Genomic DNA, 22,047 nt, shown 5'->3' with positions numbered 1-22,047 from the left:
AGCCTGCGCTACCATCAATTATCATGTCCAGATGGGTTCAGGCTTACGCAGTAGCCTCGGCTAGCAAGAAGTGAGACAAACACGTGGTGAGGTTTAGCGCGTAGAAAACTGAACACGGAGACGAAGACACGGGACAGCTGCTGTCTCGCGTGTCTTTCCCTGTGTCCAGCTATCTATGCGCTAAAACCTCACCGTGAACCTATACCAGCTCACCCAGTATTACCACTTTACGAGACATAGACAATGTTGACAAACAATATTTGGCTTTATGGCAGACAGCTGTGATAGCCGAGTGTCTCACAGTAAATACACTTTCCAGCACTTTTGAGGCAAAAGGGAATTAAAAAGACAGAAAACAGGAGCGGAAGGGTTCTGGGTTTCCCTTTTTTCCCTGTCCTGAGTAGTGCGAAACATCTGCATGGAATCGGTGGCTGCCTGTCAAGCCAGGAACATGGGACTATATACAGTAGAACCCCGCTGTTACGTTCCTCACTGCTGCGTTTTCCGGCTGTTACGTCGTTTCCGCCGGTCCCGGCATAGCCCCATAGGATACAATGTATTGGGAACCCCGCTGTACGTCGTTAACTGTCGGACCCGTTCCCGTATGATACGTCGCGAAGTGCGCCCGGAGCGACCGACGTGACTACCAAAGAGAGTGGCCATGGCGCATTTTCGCGCAGCTTGGCCTTGTTTGACCGTATATTAGCCGCATGAGAGGCGAAAGCAACAGAATCTTTCAATTGATGCAAACAAAAGCATTGGCCTTCGAGATTCAAATTGCAAAGATGGGGTCTATGACGTAACTGCTCGCGGAAAGCAAGGCCTTCGAGATTGGTATTTACTATGACAAAAGCATAGCCTCTGAGATTTGCATTGCACAAACATGGCGTGTATGACGTAATGCTTGCGAAAGCAAGGCCTTCGAGATTGGCATTCACTTCTGCCATCGCGTTGGCGTAGACTCATCATCATCGTTATTTCGGAGAACGGAGGAGTTTCGAGCTGGTTGGAGCTCGCGTGGTCGTGCGTGCGGTCCGCGGTCGGGCTCGCCGCGCCAGTCGTGATTGGTGTGCTTAGTTCTTTCATGCCTACAGCTGTTGGTGTTAAAAAAATCACATACGTTGATTACAATTCTGTGGATAAGGCCGTCCTAAGCTCCGCGTTTCTATCCATAGACTAGATCGCGGCTGAGCGCGCCAATTTTCGTGCTGCTCGTAAGAATTGAAATAAAATTCTGTACCACTAATATTTTGCAGTTTTCCTGTTTTCGGCTCTTACGTTTCCCGTCTCTTACGTTTATTTCCTACGGTCCCTTCAAAAACGTATCAGCGGGGTTCTACTGTACCAACATAAAGATCAGTGTGGCGTGGCCAGATCTTAGGCCTACCTTTGCTGGCTTCAGATTCATCTAGAATGTTCCATCCAAAATCACAGAACAAGCGGAGTCACAGTTGTTTACACAGCTGTCAGTTTTCACAAAACGAATCCGCGGTTGTCGGTTTGTGTGTTTTGGACCAGCATGGGGCAATTTGAGGGAATATTGTGGTTTTGGCGCAACTTAAATGTAGCACTTTGGCACAATTGGCACAGCTGTACCATACTTGAAATTAAACTGAGGGGTAGCTACACTAGGCCGTGCACAAACTTGTCAACGTACTGCCAACGTAGATAGAAGCATGATAACTGACTTAGATATATAGTACCTCTAAAGCAAACCAAGGCACGTTTGCAGCCATTGCTGCCCTAAATATCTGCCAGAGCAGTATTCTTGGTCAGTCACTTTCTGCAAATACTCATTGGTTAAGCCGATAGAGAGAACAACCATCACTCGATAGAGGCATTGGGACAGATGCCACGCCATAGAAAAATGAAAGCATTCACAAAAATGTTCAACTAAGAACATGGCCCTTCAAGTCTCGCGTTCACTACAAACACGGATGACTTTATTTATTTACGGCACCCTTGTCAGGAGCATGGTTTAGCGGAGGCAAGAAATACACGTGTTCACAGCTTGAGAACAGTTGAGAAATCGGTTTTTACGTTTGAATAAATGTCAGTCTACTCTCTGTTCTCACGCTGTGAACGGAGAGATTGACCGGCATTTATTCAAATGTAAAAACCGATTTTCTGACTGGCTGGGGAGGCATCTTAGTGTAAGGGGTGGGGGTGGCTGCTTTAATAACAGGAAAGAGCGAGGCCCTAAGGTGAGGGGACAGGGCTTTCTGAGCAGCGGGACGAATCTCTCCGTAAATCGCTACAAGAATGCGTATGTCCGTCGAGGGACTACTCGACTCTTTGGGGATTGAGAGAAAGAAGCACCGAAACAGTTGCTACACCCTCGAGGCCCGAGGGCAGTACAGAAACGAGGCACCACGGAACAGTAGTACAATACAGCTGGATAAGTAACGCAGCACGAAATGACCAGGGAACTCACCAAACCAGTCGTGGACGGAGCTTGGAGTGCCGCCCAGCTCACCGGAGTAGTGGGCGGGTCGCAGGGGGTGTTTGGATGGAGACGCCGGCAGCCGAGGGAAGATCTTGGGCAGCGGCTCAAAGCTCACCTACGAGGAAAGTCGTAGCAGTTAGTCGAATATAAAAGTTGTCAGCAAGCACTACAGATATTAGTGTAGCAGTACAAACGGTAGTATAAAGTGCATCGAAGCCTTTTCATCTTACACTATTCTACTGTTGCGATCATACCAGTCAGTGGCAGGTAAGATGCGCTGACCCATTCTCTCGAGGCCACAGATTGCTGTACGACTAGAGTAAACGAATCACGAGTTTACTATCGCGAAAAAAATGACACGTGGATGGGAAAAATATGTAATAAAACCTATGATACAAGTTACAACTTCTAAGTCAAGATAGAGATTTTTGCACTCTTGTATCTTGTTAAAGGTGGTACAGGCACACAAAAATAGCTACGCTTGGCCAAAATCAGGCAGGCAACAGAATGAGCGGCCGCACGGTTTCTCTGAGCCAGCAAAAGCGGAGACGGGGAAAGGAACGTCTCACTTCAGCCGAGCACTGTTTCCTCACTGCACTGTTGGTTAGCACAAGAGGGTAAGCCTAAAAGCCCATTTCCAATAGCAAACTGTTCAACAATGCAACAATGATGTGTGGGGCTTAACGTCCCGAGATAAACTTTTGGTTATGAGTTATGCCACCGTGAACGGAGGCTCCAAACTAGCCGTGAGCATCAGACGTAGACAGCACCGAACACAAACACCAAAAGTGGCTAACCAGTGGGAGCCCCCAAATGCATGTATAGGTGTGACGAAAATGATGCCGGGATCTTCGGAATTGCGACGATGACACGGCGCTGCCATTTCTCGCAGGTGAGCCGAGGCTAAATCAACAAAGCACCAACCCACAAACATTCACCTGAGGTTCTTTGACATGCACCTAAATTTATGTTAATGAGCATATTTGCACCCTCTTTGAGCTTGCCTGCAAATTAGCTATTTGTAAGGCTACTGTACCGTATGCTATGTATGACAACACTCCTTCGTACCTCGTGTGAAGCCGACACCTTACATGAGAGACAATATTTTTCCTTGTTTCAAGGATCAATAAATAGATGAGATGTAGAAAAGCACAACCATCTGTAAGGAGTGCTTGGGGCGAACAACCATCGAAGCTGAAACATGCAGCTCTGGTGTTTATCAATGAGTTAATCCCGACGGTTCATAAAGTCGGCATTTCTTACGAAGGAAACGATGTCACTGACAACACAGCCAATGACAGGCCTCCCTTCCTCTTTATTATTTTTGCAGTCACTCCGGATCTGCGACCTGCTCTTCTTCATTTTTAGTGGACCAGTGGCAAGTAGTGAGGCTTGCCCAATCAACGTGGCACATACGTGCTGGGAATTTATTCGTACATATGACAGACAATTTTTGCTTTCACCTAGCTATATAAAACTGAAGAGACACAAAAATAGAAAGGCCAACTCAACACATCGCATGAATTAGTCTCTACACTTTCCTAGTCTCTATTAAAGTTGCGAGTTAGCGCCTGTCCCATCGCCATGCGTTCCTTTCTTTTGCGATTGTGCTAAAGCGCTACAAAAATGTCATTTGGCAAGTACCAACTCGCCCAGCAAACATGTTCTTCTGAATTAAGATTCAGTTAGCTTTTTTATAACAAAACCAGGTCACAGATAGTGCATATTCCTTCGAAGTTTACTGCTATTCGGCGAAATGGTGTGCCAACACATTCTTCAGAGTCTACGCGACAATATGCAAGCAAGCTGAGATTTATCACGATGGCGTGGTAAGGAATGTGGCCAATCGGTGCATACCGACCTTGTCATCGAAGGTTGTCGGGGGCGTGGCAAAGGCGAGGCGGGGTGCGGCAGCGGCTGGTGGGAAGATGGTCACCTCGGGCGAGAGGCTGCTCCGCTGCTGGGCCATGCTGCCCAGAGGGAGGTGAGGCACGCTGACACCATTGCGTGTGCCCAGCAGCTGTGGTGTGAAAACGGACCCAATGTGAGAAACCTTTGGCCAACCATGTTTAGAATCCCAAAGCACCTTGTCAAAATGTAGCGCAATGGGTTTTATGCAGTGATGCTACCGAGGACTTCCGATTTGGAGCAATTTTTGGAGCAGCAAAATTTCCATTTTGGAGCACTTTGGAGCAGCAAAAGTTTCATCTTGGAGCACTTTGGAGCAGATAATTTTGCATTTTACATCCTGGAGTGCAATACAGAAGCATATTGCATTAACATTCAAGCACCTGAGTATTATTATGGGGCTCTTATGAAGGCTAGAAATATTTCGATTCATTGCAAATCTCATGGAAAAAAATTAATCTCAGGAGGCACTAGGCGTGCGCCCAGGGGGGGCAGGGCCCCCCCCCCCAATCACCTGGGGGGGGGGGGGCAAAATCTGCCCCGTACATTGACCCTTGCGATAGCAATTATATGGACCACTCTCGGCGGATTTTTTGCCGTTGCCGTTGCCGTAATTTTCCGTATAAAGTCCAAATTAATAACATCACTATGCGCATTCTAGCCGCGGGGTAAAGCTCGCAGAGCGCTGGCGACGAACGCGGCTGAAGCGGAGATTAAACTAGCCGGCCGTCTGTCTCCGCCGCAACTGACAGCACATGAGATAACAATCTTCCTGCGTGCGGCGCTGCCGGTCGATTGCAGATCGACACAGAGAGGAAACGCCCCGCCCGTCTTTCTGTAGGAGCATGAAGGGACGCCAGGGGAGCAGAGGGGGGGGGGGCAACCGCATCGTAGAAAGGCACTGTCGCTTGGCGCGCGCGCTATCTCGAGCATCAGGAGACGGCTCGTAAACTTGCTGTGCTCTCAAACGCTTACTTCGCGTTTAGAGAACTCAGAGCAAGAAAACCTTCGGTTCCTGGAGGGACCATATTCCCTTAACCAGCGTTTGTGAGTTACGCGAGATCGGATCCAAAGAGAGTTAGCTGCTAGTCTTACTTCGTTTCACAATACAATTTTTTGGTATCGCATTCATTGCTTCGCTCTTAAGCGAAACTGAATTTTTTAACCATTAGCTATTGACCCCCGAACGTGAGGGGCGGACGTGTAACATTGCGTAGCCGCGCCACTGTGGGCCGTCAGCGACGGGCCCGCTACTGACAGCTGCGCATTTGCGGCTGCTCCGACCAGGAGATGATTTACTAAGAGATGACATTTAAAAAAAAAAAAAAGCAAGCAAAAAATTCGAATTGAACCCTAGCACGTGAGCTCGAAAGGGCAGGCCTTTTAGGGACTATTTACCGCAGAGTGATTACAAATTCAGACGTGCTGGCGGAAGGAATTACGAAAAAGCTGTTCTGGATGAAGATCCATGGATAAAGTATATCTGAGGAAAAGTGTCAACGCGTTTCCACCGTTCGCGTGCTCTTCATAAACGCAAAGCAAGGAAAATTCGATATTGTCCCATATATCTACTGCGAGCGATCCCAGATTTCATTCCGCGATGTCCGGAAACAGAAGTGACAGACATTTTAGCGGCACTCATGTAGTTATTATGAACACTGCTTTCCTTACGTGCCGTGCGACGCTTGAAACGAGCTATCAGCAGTGTTTCTGGAACAGACAACGTCCGCCAATGAATCGCCGTCGCACTTTCTCGCTACCGATAGGCCTAGACGTCACGAGCCTCTGCAGAGAGCGCGTTTTGCTGTCGAGCCGACTTGCAGAACAGAAGCTGCGTCGGCACCGTGCATGGCATCGTGACTTCGTGGCATCGGAACGCACGCGCGAGCGCCATTTATTCAGCGGAATAATTCTTGGTCCATGATTGCGACTTCATTGGCAGCCCCAAGATCGAGCTGCACCAGGTTCTGACGCACCGGCGGATGCGATTGCCGGTGATAGACGCCCCCAAACCCGAGGCTTTGGGCGCAGTTTGCGCAAATTTCGTCGATATTATCAGGATGGCGCAGTAAATACAATTTGGCGCACTTTGGCGCAGTTGGCGCAGGAGTGGAATCACTGGTTTTATGGGATGTTACATGAAGGTTTTGTTTCGTTGCTTTAAATAAAAGACCAGGACCTCAGAACCATGGGAAAAAATTTCAGACCTGCACGGAAAGCGCAGCACCGTCACAGTGAAAGGTGGAAGAGCCGCATTTCTGGAACCCGTTGTAAACTCTCTTGGGGCTACTAATATAAGTACACAAGCAAGGTATCTACTACGACACGAATCATAATTTTTGTGAAGTTGGGAAGCACCCACTATGCAATTATCCATCATTCTGCGGAGAAACGAGGCACCATCTGTAAGGCATTATGTGCACTTTGTTGATGCTGTGGCTGATGACGATGAAGAATTCTGGCACATTCTCCCTTTGTAATGGGTTGGAAGCATTCGACATCCCACTCGTTGCGCAATTCTCATTATGTGACGCCTGGTTACAAAATTCGCGTTGTATAATGCCTCATTGTTATTTTACTCTTCTACCACAGTCCATTAAATATGTTAATGTGATTCCTTCCCGACATGAAGCCCGTATCGGGCCTTTTTGCAAAGGAGTTTCAAGCGCCGGCATGGCTCTGAGGTAGAATACTGGGCTCCCACGCAGAGGGTTCAGGTTCGAACCTCGTTCAATCCTAAATATTTTTTTCTTATTTCACACAATAGCGGTTATGGACACAGGCGGTGGCGGTGGACAACTAAGGCACCAAAAATGGCCGTTGTTGTGATCTCATAACCGCTTTCGCTTTAAAAAGGATGCTGCCAAGCCTCAGTACTTTGTGGCAAGCTAACCACAATGGGTAGCACAAAGAATGCTACCATTGCACAAGATAGAGGGAGGCAGGTGGAATCCGGTTAAGTTCACACTTTATTACTACAGTAAAAGCTCGCTAATTCCGACTTAATGGGACAGGAAAAACTGTTCGAATTAACCAAATGCGGAATTATCGAAAATATCAGGAAAACAAACAAATGTCTATTACATCAATGCACTTTCATTTTCTTGAGGAATATGCAAATCCAGTAATTATTTTGTGTAAGAGCAGTGCAAAAGCCACATTTTTCGTCACTTGCAAATTGGTTCACAATGTGAACCAATTTGCAAATGAATCCATACCTTATTACGTACCAACAACGCGACTGTGGATGGCGACCACACCTTTCTGAAAGCCCACGGCCATTTCGGTTGCCCGCAAACGCCATTTTCATTCGTTTGCGTCACACATTTGTGGCACTTCGCTCTAGCCGCGCTCCGAGTATCGTCCGAATTAACCGGCCTGTGGTAAAATATGACCGAATTAACAAGAGTTTGATGCCATTAAACAATGCATATGCTGGCCGGGACCAGAGAACACGTTTGAATTACCCGATTTTCCAAATGAGTATTGAATTAACGAGCTTTTACTGTTTGCTTGTTTGTTTTTATTTGCAGCCTCGAACGTAGATCCCAGCACCAGTGAGTAACAGTCAATGAATGTTTCTATCGGTACATAAATAATTAAAGAAAATGACGGGTGATGCACCTTGATGCCCTCGTTGCGGCAGCAGAGGCAGCCCAGAGAGGCCACGATGGCCGCCGTCAGAGCAAAGCACACGGACGCTCCGATCACCCACACCGACTCTGATACGCTGCTCCAGGCTGGAATCCAGGACCGTGCTCTTCCAGACTCCAGCCCATCTGTCACGCAAAAGAAGATACGAAGAAGGCAGTGAGGATAATCAGTCCATTTACACTCAAACCTCTATATAACGAACACAGATATAACGAATTACAGTCAACTGCCGATTTTTCGGACGCCCGATTTTCCGGACATGCTCGAAAATTTGGACGCTTTCGCGGCACCGTCACCAGCCCCATAGACGTCAATGTATTAGAACGTCCAAAATTTCAGACGCTGAAGCTATTCCGCGTCCGATTTTTCGGACTTTCTGCCCAAATTGCAGGTCCGAAAGGCATTATTTCAAGCCCCCACCTCTGCCGCGTCTATCATCTCGTAGGTTCGAACCAGCGCTTTCGCGAGTCGATCTGTTTGCGACAGTAGCACAGTCCGAAAGTCAGCTTTGCCGCGATGCCAAAGCGTTAAGGGCGAGACAGACGGTGTGATTTTCCATGCGATGCGGCGTCCGACACGGCGGTGGGGAACCAGAATGGTGACCTTTCATAGCATCGGACAGCCACCATTCCCTCTCCCCCACCGCCGCGTCGGCCGGCACATCGCATGGAAAAATCGTACTGTCTGTCTCGCGCTTTATGGGGTGAAGCAGACCACAAATTGAAAGGGGCCGCTATCGCGGCGCCGTGCGGCGATGTTACGGATAAGCAGCGGAAATGCACGGAGGCATGATGGCAGCAGCTGGCAAACGCGCCAGTACGGCTTAATCGCTGACAACCCTTGCGATAAGCATCTTCAGTTAACTGCTCGGTAGTGCACGTGGCCTAGCGCAGTTGCATGCGTACTGCACGCATTTAATAGGCGAGAACCCAAATGCGCCGCGCCGCCATTCCTGCTGCCTCTTTGTGTGAGACCGCTAAGTGCGCCGCATAGACGCGTTGCCTTCGCGGACGAAACCAGCTCCCCACTGCCGCGCCCGTGTGCGGTCAGGAACTAAGTGTGCATCACGAACCCTTTCATGATAAATGCGTGCGTACGATACAGCAACAGTAAAGTGGCGGCGTCAGCTTAGTTGGCGATGTGCTGCACACAACTAGAAACGATCGGCTTGACACGGCAGCAAATGCTGCGTATCGGCGGCGATTCGGCGATGTGTGGGCGCATGTTTACATGCGCACACGCATCGGGGAAAGCCGGATGAGTCGTCCGCTCTTCCACTACAGTCTTTGTGTTCCGCGTCATTGTTTACAAACGCTTCATGCAAGATAGCCGTAATCTATTCCGCGCTTTGCTGTTATCAGCGGCGCTTATCACGAGATGCAAAAGTGGCGGTCAGCACAACGTAGTTAAGCGGGGTTCGCGACAGGTACCGAATGTATTTGCGAGAGCTTGGGCATGCACCAAAATGCCTGATAATTGTACTGGGAGGCATTAAAGCTATTTCGGGCGTGGCTGTGGCGATTTGACCACTTGAGCAGAATAAAAAAGCATGAATTTGTTTTTCCGGACTGCCCAATTTTTCGGACGATTCCGCGGTCCCTAGGGAGTCCGAAAAATCGGCAGTTGACTGTATCGGTTATAACAAAGTAATTGAAGAATATGGCTTGTCATAGATACAGTGTTATAAATAAACGTTTATAACGAATTTTCGGATATAACAAAGTTATTTTCGTGGCAGATGCGACTGTTATAATGAGGTTTCAGTGTATACAGGGATGCAACAGCCAAAATAGGATTTGGAGCAATTTTTGGAGCAGGAAAATCTCTTTTGGAGCAGGAAAATCCAAGTTTGGAGCAGGTTACGGGAAAAAAAACTCCGTTTTGGAGCTCAAAATTCCAAATTTGGAGCAGCTTCACAAACAAAGCTTGCTTTTGGAACAGTAACAAAAAAAATATATGCAAACATTTCGATGTCACCACCACAATCATGTTTTCAGTGCATAACATGCTGAATAATGCCAGTGAATTCTCCGGAAACCAGTAAGGCCTTGTGCATTGGTGAAATTGCACCAAGGTCCTTTACACCTGGCCTACGCCACTGGCTGATCACATCACTGTTGCAATCCACTTCATTCAGCACCGATGCGCTGAATTTTGTATTCCGCCCTGCTAAGAAGATCTTAAGGAGAAAGTCCATTTTAAAGAGAGCCGCCATATGTGTATATAGTTCAAGAGAAAAGTCTAAGTCCGGTGTTTATATGTCAGGCAACGTCTAAGACAAACCAGCCAATAAGTACAATCTTCATAAGTAGAGAGAGAGAGAGAGAAAGGGAGGGGGGGAGCTATGCACAGCGAAAGTCGGCATCGTTTCATTGAACGCAGTGCCTGTCGCCGCGTAGAGCCGAACCCTTCCTAGTTTCGTGCAGCGCGTCTCCAACAAAGCGGACGCCATCACTCCCGGGTCGGTCGCGTGCTCTACCGTACGACAGCTTTTCCCGAGGAGTATTCCTACCCGCTCCGCTCGTGACCGCATGTAGGGATACGGCAAAGATTTCGTTGGGTTAACAATGGTGAGCTGCTTTCGCTTCTGCAAGCGACACGCAATCTGCGTTTCCGCTCAGGTGGCGTCAGCCAACGGCATACTTGGGTTCGTTGCCTATATTATGCGTGCAATATATTAACAGTATAGTACCAATAGCGCTATGCCGCACGTGCTACTGAGCAGATATAAAGATCCTGATCGCGATAAGGTTGCTGGCCATAACTCATACTGACGTGCTCGTTGGTATCTGCCATGAAACATTCGCTCCAGGAAAGCGGTGACCGCACTCGCGTCGATGTCAAAATGATTAGTCGACCAATGTCCACATTTCCAAAAAAAAACGGAAGGCCTTTTTCGGCACATTGTGGTGTCGGCCTCACCGCGACTGGGGGGGAGCAAGTACCTTTATGAACTCTTTCAGCTAAGGCGGTCAAGGTTTTTGCGTGTAGTACTTCTCTAAACAACACTTTACCCCTTAGTAGATTTAAAAAGACTTTACTGTATACAACTCGCGAATTCGTGCACGTGAGTACTGCTATTTGAACAAAGGCAGCGTTGAACCGGACTCCACCAAACAATAACGACATCCCCACTATTGGCACATTCGACTGGTCGTTTTCGAGCGCTCCGAAGGCGCCGAAAAAAGTGTGTAAAATAGCAACTAACCATTGCTACTAACATTATCGGGTCAAAACATAATCAGGAAGGAGAAAGATGACTTGCATACCTGCTTGTTCTCGTTGAAAAGGTTTAAAGCTGTTGAATTCAACAGTTTCAAACTCAGTCAGAGCGCTCTCAAACGACCTGTCGAATGTACCATAAGATTTGCAGCACGTGTCAAACGGCTCGTTTGTCAGTTAACTTTCTTTATGCGGTGCTTCCACATTAAATAGGCGTTCACCTTTGCTCATGCTGAATGACCCCGTAAAGCAGCGTTTGAACCAGCAGTAAAAACTTCATTTAGGCCCACCGGCCCACCAGCAAACACACCGGAACAGATTAACGTCCTGTTTGAGTCAAGCGCCACTGGGTCGAATTGGATTGGATGAAAGTGCCTCTGGTGCCTCTCCCAACATTAGGTCGCCAAAACGGGCTTCGTTTTGCGTTAAAACGAGGCTAAAACTGGCGCAACCGAAAAATTTTGCGGGTACCGGGGGCGTTTTGGCGCAGCGTGGCGCAATTTCGAGAAATATCACGGTTTTGGCGCAGCTCGGCGCAGAAAAACGAAATTGTATCAAAATGGCGCAATTGGCGCAGCTGTTGCATCCCTGGTGTATACCAACAAAACTCCTTCCTCTTGTTTAGTATATGCCAACTTCTCTTTATTAGTACGGGGTGTGACGAATATTCCTGGGCGAATAAAACTGCTGCATTTACTTGTGCACTACTATCACCTGTTAGTATTGGCTTACTACAGGCAAGTGCTAGGTAATGCCACGAAATTGTCGCTAGTATTGGCAAATATTGGCTATTAATGACTAAATGGGGTTAAATGCTGACTAATGCTGGCTCTCCACTGTGGTAATAGCACCGTTCTCTTTAATCAATCTCAGCCTGATGGTCGAGCTGTCTACCACATTTTTCGTCCTTCCCACACCACATAATGTCACTCATAAAAGTCGCAGTAACGGCACAGTACACTACACTTTGTGACTACGACACCTCGGACATGACATTGGCAGCTTCTCACCATCCTAGTACCCTTGCATGGCAGCCAAGATGGTGTCAGTGCACCGTAGTATCGTGCATATGTCCCCTCCTGGCTTCCGACGATTAGCAGTTCTCAACACATCACTCATCGATCTGTCTGTCACTTGGGGCGGGATGTGCCTGCCATCTTGTCACATTTCTTGTTTTGCCGCTTCTCAAAGTGTTTGCGCCCTTAGAGAACGTTCAGGAAAGCAATTTATACAGAGGCGAGCAAAGGCCTTGTCGCTAAACCACAGCCACAGAGGTAACACCCAGCAGTACGCTTCCTACAAGCGGTCTCTCAAACAGCAATCACTGGCTCTAAAGTTTCCTCAGCCATTTTTTTGCTAGATTCGTGCACTCAGAAAAAGATTCACATGCACAGCATCTGCAGCGCTAACAAAGTACTTCGACTACAGTGTGTGTCTTGTAGACTGCTTTGCTACTATTGCAAAATCATAGCCATAAATCAATTTTGAATTATGTAGATTGCTAAAGTTTGTAAAACTAACAACAGTGCACTGACTCGCAGGAGAAAAAAAAAATTATCAGTTGTGAATCAGAACCTGTGCAGCATCTCTTATGCATCTTTTGTCTGTTGTCACTAGTTTCTCATAACAGCAAGATCAGTTATTTTAACACAAGACAGAGGATGACTCTTTTAAAAAAATTAGTTCTAAAGCTAAATATTAAATTCTGCGGTTTTATGCACCAAAACCATGACGTAATTATGAGTCGTGCTGTAGCAGAGAACTACGAATTAAGTTCGACCCCCTTCAGTTCTTTAGCATGTACAGGAGACTCTCAGTAAATGGAAATCTCTTCAACAAAACTGCCGCTTAAATGTAACAACAGCCTCTAATACGATTGGTTCGGTACTTGAATTCTGCACCCAGTTCATCTCTCAGTACATAAAGCTCCTGCTAAGCAAAACAACTTTTCCTGGTCCCTTCAAATTCGGTTCAACTAGAGTCTACTGTACTAACTCGGTGTGTGGGTATTTCGCCATTTTGGCCCCTTCCAAACGTAGCAACCGTGGCCAGGCATCAAACCCACACGCCCTTGTGTTTCAGCTGCACCAATAACGTATCCACCAAGCTACCAAGGCGGGAAGCTGAAGCTTCTGTAATACACTCTTATCCAAAAGAAACACTGACAGCATCTACTTATGCATCATGACTAAGCCTGAAGAAAGTAAAGTGGACGAAAAGATAACTTGCCGCCGGCAGGGACCGAAGCTGCGACCTTCGAATAACGCGTCCGATGAAGGTCGCAGGTTCGGTCCCTGCCGGCGGCAAGTTATCTTTTCGTCCACTTTACTTTCTTCACACTTTATCCTAATTACAACGACTAACATCCCCTATACTTTCTTTGGCATTATTGTCTGTTAGTTATAACTTATCATAAATATTGTGTCTAACTAAGAAACGAGCCCTCAAAAAGTCATCGTCTTTCCTTCATGACTAAGCCTTGAAATTTCGCGTGTTCTTGGTTCCGATCTATTTTCCTTTATATTGTGTCCAAGCAGCAAAGCCTTCCGTTGTTAGTCAGCGCTTGTCCTGTGTGTTTCCTTCGTTTGTGCTCCATCTCTTTTCGCGCTATTTCTCCCATTTACAAATGTGTGACCAACTAGCCCAAGTGAAGCACACTTCCGCAAACATTACTAACTCGTTTGTTCATTCTCCCATGTGAGGCCGTCAACAGCACCTCTTCCAGAATTAAGAGGCATTACCTTGTCCCTCAACAGGATGTCCAGATGCTTGGAAGACCAGAACCAGGAAGACAGCCAGGAGGACTGCCACGTTCCGCACACTCCCCATGGCCGACATGATGGCTGCACAAAACACGGGACAGGCATTTAATCCCCCTCGAGGATTCCTAAGCACCTCAGCTTGTCACACGCAATCGTCAGCTTTTGTGGATTACGATGACGTGCAAGAATGGTGCAAGATCCTACAGAAACACCTCTGAAAGCAGGATGAAATGTCTGCTTAAGAAACTATTGGTCACTCCCTGCAGCTTGACACTATATTAGAATATAGTGACACTTCCCTTTTCATAAACCTCCCTCAACACTACAGGATCCAATAGAACTGATTTTTGTCTCGGGCCATAATCAGTACGCACTTATTTCACATTCCATAACTGTAAAGCCGTCCGTCTAACTTAGTATATATCGCTGTACTGCAGTGCTAACATAATGCATGTTAATTTTTTTTTTTACTTCAACTAAGGGTTCTACATGCCAAAGCAATCTATGACCATGAGGCACACCATAATGAGGAACTCCTGGATGAATTTTGACCATCCGGGGTTCTGTAAAGGGGCCCTGAACTACTTTTCCTAAGGATGTCAAGCAGCCTTTGCTCTAGAAAATTTCCAGCACCCCGTTATGAGGGTGCTATTACAGCACAAGGCTTTTAAAACAATGAGGTAGTAATGGCCCTCAAAGGTGATAAGATTTCTCACACAGCTCACCACCCTATCAGACACAGTGGAGGGCAAGGTCCAGTACTGTTATCAGGTAAGCAAACTGGACAGCGCAGCAATTGTGCGGAAGTTAGGCAAACCAGTACAAAGAAACAATGAGTACTGCCACACAATTTCATTCCTTTAACGATAAATTCTCTGCAAGAAGCAGTAATGAGCTAGGAAACCAGTCAGTAACGTTATTTAAATTGATTTCGTTAGGGCATGGCATGATGCAAAGTGTAATATTGATTAACCTCTTAACCGTTCAGATTTTTTAAAGAGTTTTTCTGTATAAAAAGGGTTTTTTTCTTTCAACTTGATAACGAATATTGCTTCTGAAAAGCATGCCTTGATTGACAAAACAAAAATTGAAGCGTACATTAAGTCAAATTGGCATAACGAACTTTATTGTCCCATGGGCTATTAGTGTCTTTCACAATTCACGAAATAATGTCCATCGTCGAGAAACTGGCAAATATAACACACGAGGTCATCAAAGTGAACTTCGGTACCGGAATAATTAGCGCCTGAAGAGCTGTACAATGACGAAAGGCTTATTTCCCACAACGATGCACAAGCAGCACACGAGTCGCCTTCACTGGACAACATTTTCTAAACACAAGTCGCGAAAAAATTTGAAATGACTGTTACAATAAAAGGAATTGCCAAGCAAGTACTGCCATGTGTGAAGTGACACACAAACTAGCTTGGAAACGGGCGAATCTTGTTTAAAACGCTCATGAAGAGATATTACCTCAAGCGGACAAGCCACGCTCGTCCAAAACGGTTTGCGCACAGTTTGGCAAGGACGAGCTGTGGTCATCCGAAACGGTTAAGGGGTTAACCACTTATGTATCCGAGAAAACTATGCTCAGATATGTATTGCTCTGCATGCTTTTGGTGTACAGCTTTCAGTAATATTGTTTTATCTAAGTAACACAGACCAGTTTCATTGCAAGGCATCTGGTATTGACATGCATGCTGATGTTTTTTCAGGTGGCCATATTTCATTGGCTAACAATTCTTACAATGTTATCATTCAATGCTTCTTGAATGCTATCACCCATTCTAATCAGACTGGACATGCAGCACTGATACCAGTGTGCATTGCAGAACTTACGCAAACAGTAGTGATTACACTGGAATGTATGATGATGCATGTATAAAGAGAGGAGACCTGTCCACCCATCGCAGATAACATTTCGACGACTGCGCTCGCCACTAACGCTGCACTGAGGCGTGTTAACTACTTCGCCAGGCTAAGTCCGCCCAGTAAGGAGTTCAAACCTAAATTTACTCTTGTAGGGTGGCGTATTCTTCACTGTCACAACACAGTAAGCCAAATTTCCTCGCGTAAACCCCCCCCCCAAAGTCAGCACAAAATCTGGTGCAGGCTACACCCGAACTTCGGCGCGTAAAGCGGCTAGTGCTTCGAAGCAATTCATGTTTACAGCAAAAGCTTTTTAAGCGCATGTAAAACGAGGACAGAAGAACTAAGAATATAACAGGACAGCGCTAAGCACTAGTGAATTTTTATTGAACAGATTAACATTTAAAAGCAATACAGAACCAACTGCACACATGTAGTCGAACAAGGGACCCAAGTGCCCTCAGAACCAGGACAAAGATAACAGCATAGTGAAACTAACAACATACCTGCCAAGTTTGGAGAAACGGAATCCGGGAGATCCACTCAACGGGGGAAGGGGGGGGGGGGTACTGCGATAGCAATTATATGGACACTGTCGGGGGGATTTTGCGGTCGCCGTTGATCTGTACAGAGTCCAAACCGATAACATCGCTTACGCATCGTCTGTTTCACGCGCGAGTAAAAGCGCGCTAGTGCTAGGGACGAACGCGGTTGAAGCAGAGATGAAACGACCCGGCCGTCACCGTCGCGCGATGGGCACATGCGATAATATCGCTTCGCGTGCGAGGCCTGTCGTCGCTTGCTTACCAGTTATTTCGTCGGGCAAGGGACCATAAGGGGTGCCGTTGAGACGGGGACGGTCACGGCTACCCTTACAAGTGCTGGGCTCTCCACTTAAAGCAGTAGTGACACAAAATTTTGAAGGCGAGATAACTTGTGGGATAGATTTTTGTGTACACAAACGCATCATCTATGAAATATTAACGGCTGATATAACCTATAACACATTTAGGATGCGGCCAGACAAAGCACAGGACGCGCCCACAAACTGGATTTCCAGGAGATTTTCCTATGACCCGTACAACCAGGAGAAACGTTCAAAATCCGGGAGACTTGGCAGGTATGTAACAAGCTTCCTTATCAAGAAAGTCACACTTCTTATGGTGTAACGTGATGGATGGTTGACTAAAACAGTCACGGTCCCTTTTCTATTGTTCTGAGGGCAGTTGGGTCTCTTGTTCGACTACGCGTGTGCAGTTGGTTCTGTAGTGCTTTTAAATGTTAATCTGTTCAATAAAAATTCAGTTGTGAGTTAAGTGCTGTCCAGTCAAATTCTTAGTTCTTCTGTCCTCGTTTCTCGTGCGCTTAAAAAGCTTTTGCTTTAAACATGAATATTCACCAACTAGCCCATCTCGTCGTCTTATTGCTTCACAGCAATGCAAGTTTCAAGCATCAAGTCCTGACCACCATGCCATGGAGTTTTATCGCACAAGAAAACGAATACCCGCTTTGTTAAATTAGGCCCAGTGTTGGAAAATTTACAGAATGAGCTAAATGGTACTCAGGATTAGTTTTGCACATACTTGAGCGAAGCAATAAAGTGGTACAGGGTAGAGGCATTCAATTAATGACTGTATATAAGATGTAAATATATTAATACTCCTAAATATACAACTGTACACTACACCACATTCCACTGCATCGAAGGATCAATCTAATAAATGCTCATCACAGTAACTTGAGTTAAAAGAAAAAAAGGATTGTTTTTCTTTTTTTGCAATGATTTGAAATTCATGAACAAGGCAAATGACACCACGTTGAAAAGGGTATTCGGGAGTGCAACAATGCATTCAAAGATTTTTAACAGCCTGTTGCCCCAGACAACCAAAAAGGTACACAATATTTTCTAGTTTATGAAGCCCAAGTACAAGAATCCATGCTAAGAAGTTGTTTGCGCAACCTGAAAAAATGGGAACTAGAAGTTTGACAGACAAACATGTAATGAGTGTGTCTTGTCCTCCTCTTTTTTTTTTTAAGGTTATGTGCAAATAACGTTTTATCATGTATTGCAACTAACTTGTCTATGCAAGTGCCATTCTCTAAGCATGCGAAAGTTTCACACCACTGTTGGTATCCCTGACCTTGTCAATCTCATTTGAAATAAAGATGGCCCCAACTGAACTTTCACAGTGTGCACCATTTCCCATGTGGATGTCTCCACAGTCATTCTCCAATAAAGTTCACTAAGTCTTGCAAGAAGGCCAAGCTGACTGGCCAAAACACAGCAAACCGTAACGGATATAATTCTAAGCAGCATGCAAAACAGAGACCATTTCCAATCTATCATAACAGAAACACACTGAAAACTATCATTGGATTGCACTGCGTCTCTTTAGCAAATTAAGGGCCACAGTCATTAAAGACTGCCTACTATATTTCGAGCCATATTGGCTAAATGAAGCTATGGGACAATTTGTGGCAGCAGTTTTCCCATTTCGCTACTAAAGGCATCCCTTAACACTTTCACTGTCACTGACGCACCAGTACGTTTCCCACCTGTAGTGTATGTGACGTACAGGTACGTTCTCCATTGTGTGTTCAAAAATTCGTGCCGTAGTGCAAAGCTGGCGTGATTTAGCACGATTCTACTGGTTGTGCCATCTGTATATTCTTTTTAGAAGCAAGCATTTTAGCCCCTCACTGTGTTGGTACGTATATCGAAGAGTACGGACCGACCGCATCCGTCCTTGTTTGCTGGGGGGGGGCGTGGTCACTCCGCACGCGCTACTCTCTCGGGCTGAGCGACCATGCGGTGCGTGTAGCGATTATGGGTACAAGGGTTGTTCTGCCATCTGCTGCAGGTTTCTTTTTTTTGTATTTTGTTGGCTTGTCAAGTCAGGGGGGCACACCGTTGCCTTTCCAATAGATCGACACACGACTCGATCGTTGCCTTTTGCACGCTCGCTGCTGTCAGCAGCAAACAAGGTTGTTGTACGCCCTTTCCCTCCCCATCTGTGATCTCGACTTCACGACGTGTCGTTTCTCTGCATTTCAAGCTTCCGTGGTATTCCCGAAAGCAAGTCGACACTGGGGTACGTCACAGCCAGAAACAACCGACAGTGAAAGGGTTAAATACTTGTATAGGGCGAACAAAACACAGTACCAGGCTCCACAGAAATGCGTTCGCGGTGACGAGTCCCACTTCCTTTATTTGCGTTTTGTTTTTATTTTGTGCTACAATGGCTTCACCAAGTATTAACTTTACTAGCCCAGGAACATGTTATCCTAAACTATTTGCGTCCGTTTTTACAGAATTTGTATCTTTCTTTCGTGTGGGGTGTGTAAAACGGCAGTGGTGCCACCATCAACAGCACAGTCAGAAAGACCAGGAATAAATTCAAGTTTTTTTGTTGGAAAATATATTAAGAAAAACAGTGACTTGCATAGCTTGTGAAGAACATTGCTTGTGAACTAAGATATGCATGTTAGTTTAAGTTCTATCACTTTTGCATAATATGCACCACATCATTTTTTGTTTTTTCACATCTTTTCCCCGTCTTAAAACATAAGGTTATATTACACATTTTAGCCACATGTTAAACGTTAAGTAGGCCCTTTTTTGTTTACATTTATTACAAGTGACAGCAACTTCATTTCACGTATGCTATGAAAGGTCATTTTATGCCTTTTCATCGATGGTTTTACATTTATTTTATTTTCACAAACATATCTCTCACTATTTTCTTTCTTTCAGTCTATGATTTTTTGTTACTCTTATTCGAATCCTTGCTTTTCAACATGTCATTTTTCAATGCGGCGTGCATTTATTTGCGATGTATCTTGACTAAGCACTTTCTCATCGTTATTAAGTGTAAGCATGTTCTTTTTCTCAATGTTCATGGACTTATGCAGCATAATTCTGTTGCTTTCTGCTATCGCTTAGAGGTGTATTGCAGCCCAGCTGCACAAGGCTCTGTAAAAGGGCAGGGCCTTGTACAGCTGCAATCTTGCAGTTTTTGTTTTCGTTCAGTACTGCTTCAGTAATACCAAAAATAAATAAAATTCATTTGATTGATTGATCACAACCACATAAGTAACTAGTTTAAATTAGTCATTTACACTTCGTAAGGAAGCCATGTAAACAAAGACCAACTACAAAAACGACTGCCGATTTATTGTTGTCCTTGTTCTCCGCAAATTAACAAAGGGGGAAAAAGAAAAGATAAATGCTAGAAGGGCAGGTCAGTGTGCTTCACAATAGTGTGACGGAACTCTTTACCTTGCGAACCCCGGCCAACAGATATTAACATTTTCCAATTTTAGCATTTCTGTGCCCAGTGCAGCCCGGTTGTGGCACCTTTGAAAATACCTTACACAGCAAAAATGACGCCGTGCAGCCACCATTTGCAACACGCAGCAACGTCAGCACTGCGTTCGCTTCCCAGCACACCATTTACGTACGTCATAAACGACTTGCGGAATATGCAACGAGATCGACCCCTGCAGCACTCACATAGGCACTGCTACTGGAGGGGCAACACACTTTCGTTTGTTGATAGCTGGAAGGCACTAATACACTGCACATGCATGTTTGGCATTAAGCAAAAAGGAAGGCTTTGCAATTCACGTGCGATTGATGCTGTTTATATTATGTATCCTGACCGCTTGCTCCCACAATAAATGCAGCGTTCGTTGCTTATGTAGAATCTGCACTTATTGTTTCGTTCAATTCTGGCAATTCATGCTACAAACAAACCATGGTTCGATTGCCAGGCATCACATAGTGGGGCACTCCGAATTAATTTTAACCCCTTGGGTGGGGGGGGTTCTTCTAATGTGCAGTTAAATCTAAGTACACGCACACATTTTCTTTCTCAGCTGAATCTTTTTTCCTCCACAAATTTGGGGGTTCCAAATTGGGCGTTTGCAGAATAAGTTATCTCTTTTTACTAAGGGGATAAGGTGGAGTTGCAGTTGTCAAAATTTACATAGTATGGCAACGTTAGGTAACATGCGGATTTGTCTAAACTTTGTCCTCTTGGCTACCGGATTTTACGGCAAACAGGGGACTTCTAAAAGACTGTGTCCAGAATGTGCCTCCACCTCTACAATCACATCCAGCATACACCACCATCAGCCACTTTAATACTATCAATATTCCGCATGCTTTTCTGCTAGTGGGGCCATATCTTAACTAAAGAAACACAGGAAAAAGGGAGCGAGGTTCTACAGAGCATCAACTGTCATCTTCCACCATGACTGACTGGCCATGTTGTTTTCATATCCTTCCCTTAAAGCCCAAGTGCAACAGAATTTCATTACACAGAAAGCACAGTTTCAAATGAAGGCTTTGACGGACACCAGTCTTGTCGGGAAGAATCATTGAATATAAGACGAGGACGCCGACCACAGGAGGAAAAAACAATCTACTGACGTTTCGGCACCCAGAATGGGTACCTCGTTCACAAACATTATTATTGTGAACAAAGCTCCCGTTCTGGGTGCCGAAACGTCAGTACGTTGTTTTTTCCTCCTGTGGTCGGTGTCCTCGTCTTATATTCAAAGCAAAGTTTCAGACAGAGCGTACATGTAGCAGCATTCCTGCAAAAGTAGTCATGAATGAATGAGTCACCGAAAGCATGCAAAAATTGAGGTTCTTGGTACTGAAAGCCAGCAAAATTAACCAGTGCTGCCGTCATCGAATTCAGAACGCTGTGAACCGGCCCAGCTACCTAGCAAGACCTTTGAAACTAGGCAGCGCTTGTTGCACGCTCGCAACCTCCGAGGTAATGGACGGGCATTTGGTAACAATATCTTCGCAAATAGATGAAAATTCCACATCATTTCTAACAGAGTGACATCACTGCAGTTGTGTTTCACGCGCAAAATTGAAAACAAGAGAAAGTTCTGATTTATGTTTTTCTTAATAAGCAACATTTTTTAGGCCAATGAAGTGTACTTAATCAAAATGGTTAAGCTTCAACTCAAAACAAGAAGAGCTCAGCAGAAGAAAAACAATCTTTCCTGTCCTGAACTCATTTGGCCTTGGGTTGTGTCTCAACAAATTTGATCAAGTGCAAACCAACTAACCCAACAAGTTATGAGAAATGTGCTTAGTTTTAAATGAAAAGCCTCATTTTGTTATCGTTCTGGTTTCATATTTAATGTTTAGTCGAGGCTTTGTGA

At 45.6% G+C, this 22,047-nt stretch overlaps 1 protein-coding gene across 1 annotated transcript in view; it reads right to left on the bottom strand.

Annotated features, from left to right (window-relative positions):
• The window catches only part of LOC119399551 (serine/threonine-protein kinase LMTK1), a 65,856-nt gene that overhangs the window by 41,469 nt on the left and 2,340 nt on the right, over positions 1 to 22,047 (bottom strand). The window contains exons 2-5 of the mRNA XM_037666359.2: positions 13,972 to 14,073; positions 7,979 to 8,133; positions 4,308 to 4,466; positions 2,435 to 2,561 (exon numbers count right to left, since the gene is read on the bottom strand). Of these exons, the coding sequence (XP_037522287.1) occupies positions 2,435 to 2,561; positions 4,308 to 4,466; positions 7,979 to 8,133; positions 13,972 to 14,068 (538 nt within the window). The 5' untranslated portion in view covers positions 14,069 to 14,073. The remainder of the gene's footprint in view (positions 1 to 2,434; positions 2,562 to 4,307; positions 4,467 to 7,978; positions 8,134 to 13,971; positions 14,074 to 22,047) is intronic.

This window comes from Rhipicephalus sanguineus, chromosome 7, assembly GCF_013339695.2.
Source record: "Rhipicephalus sanguineus isolate Rsan-2018 chromosome 7, BIME_Rsan_1.4, whole genome shotgun sequence".
NCBI lineage: Eukaryota > Metazoa > Arthropoda > Arachnida > Ixodida > Ixodidae > Rhipicephalus > Rhipicephalus sanguineus.
Note: the sequence above shows the minus strand (reverse complement) of the source record. Positions and strands in the feature narration are given on the sequence as shown.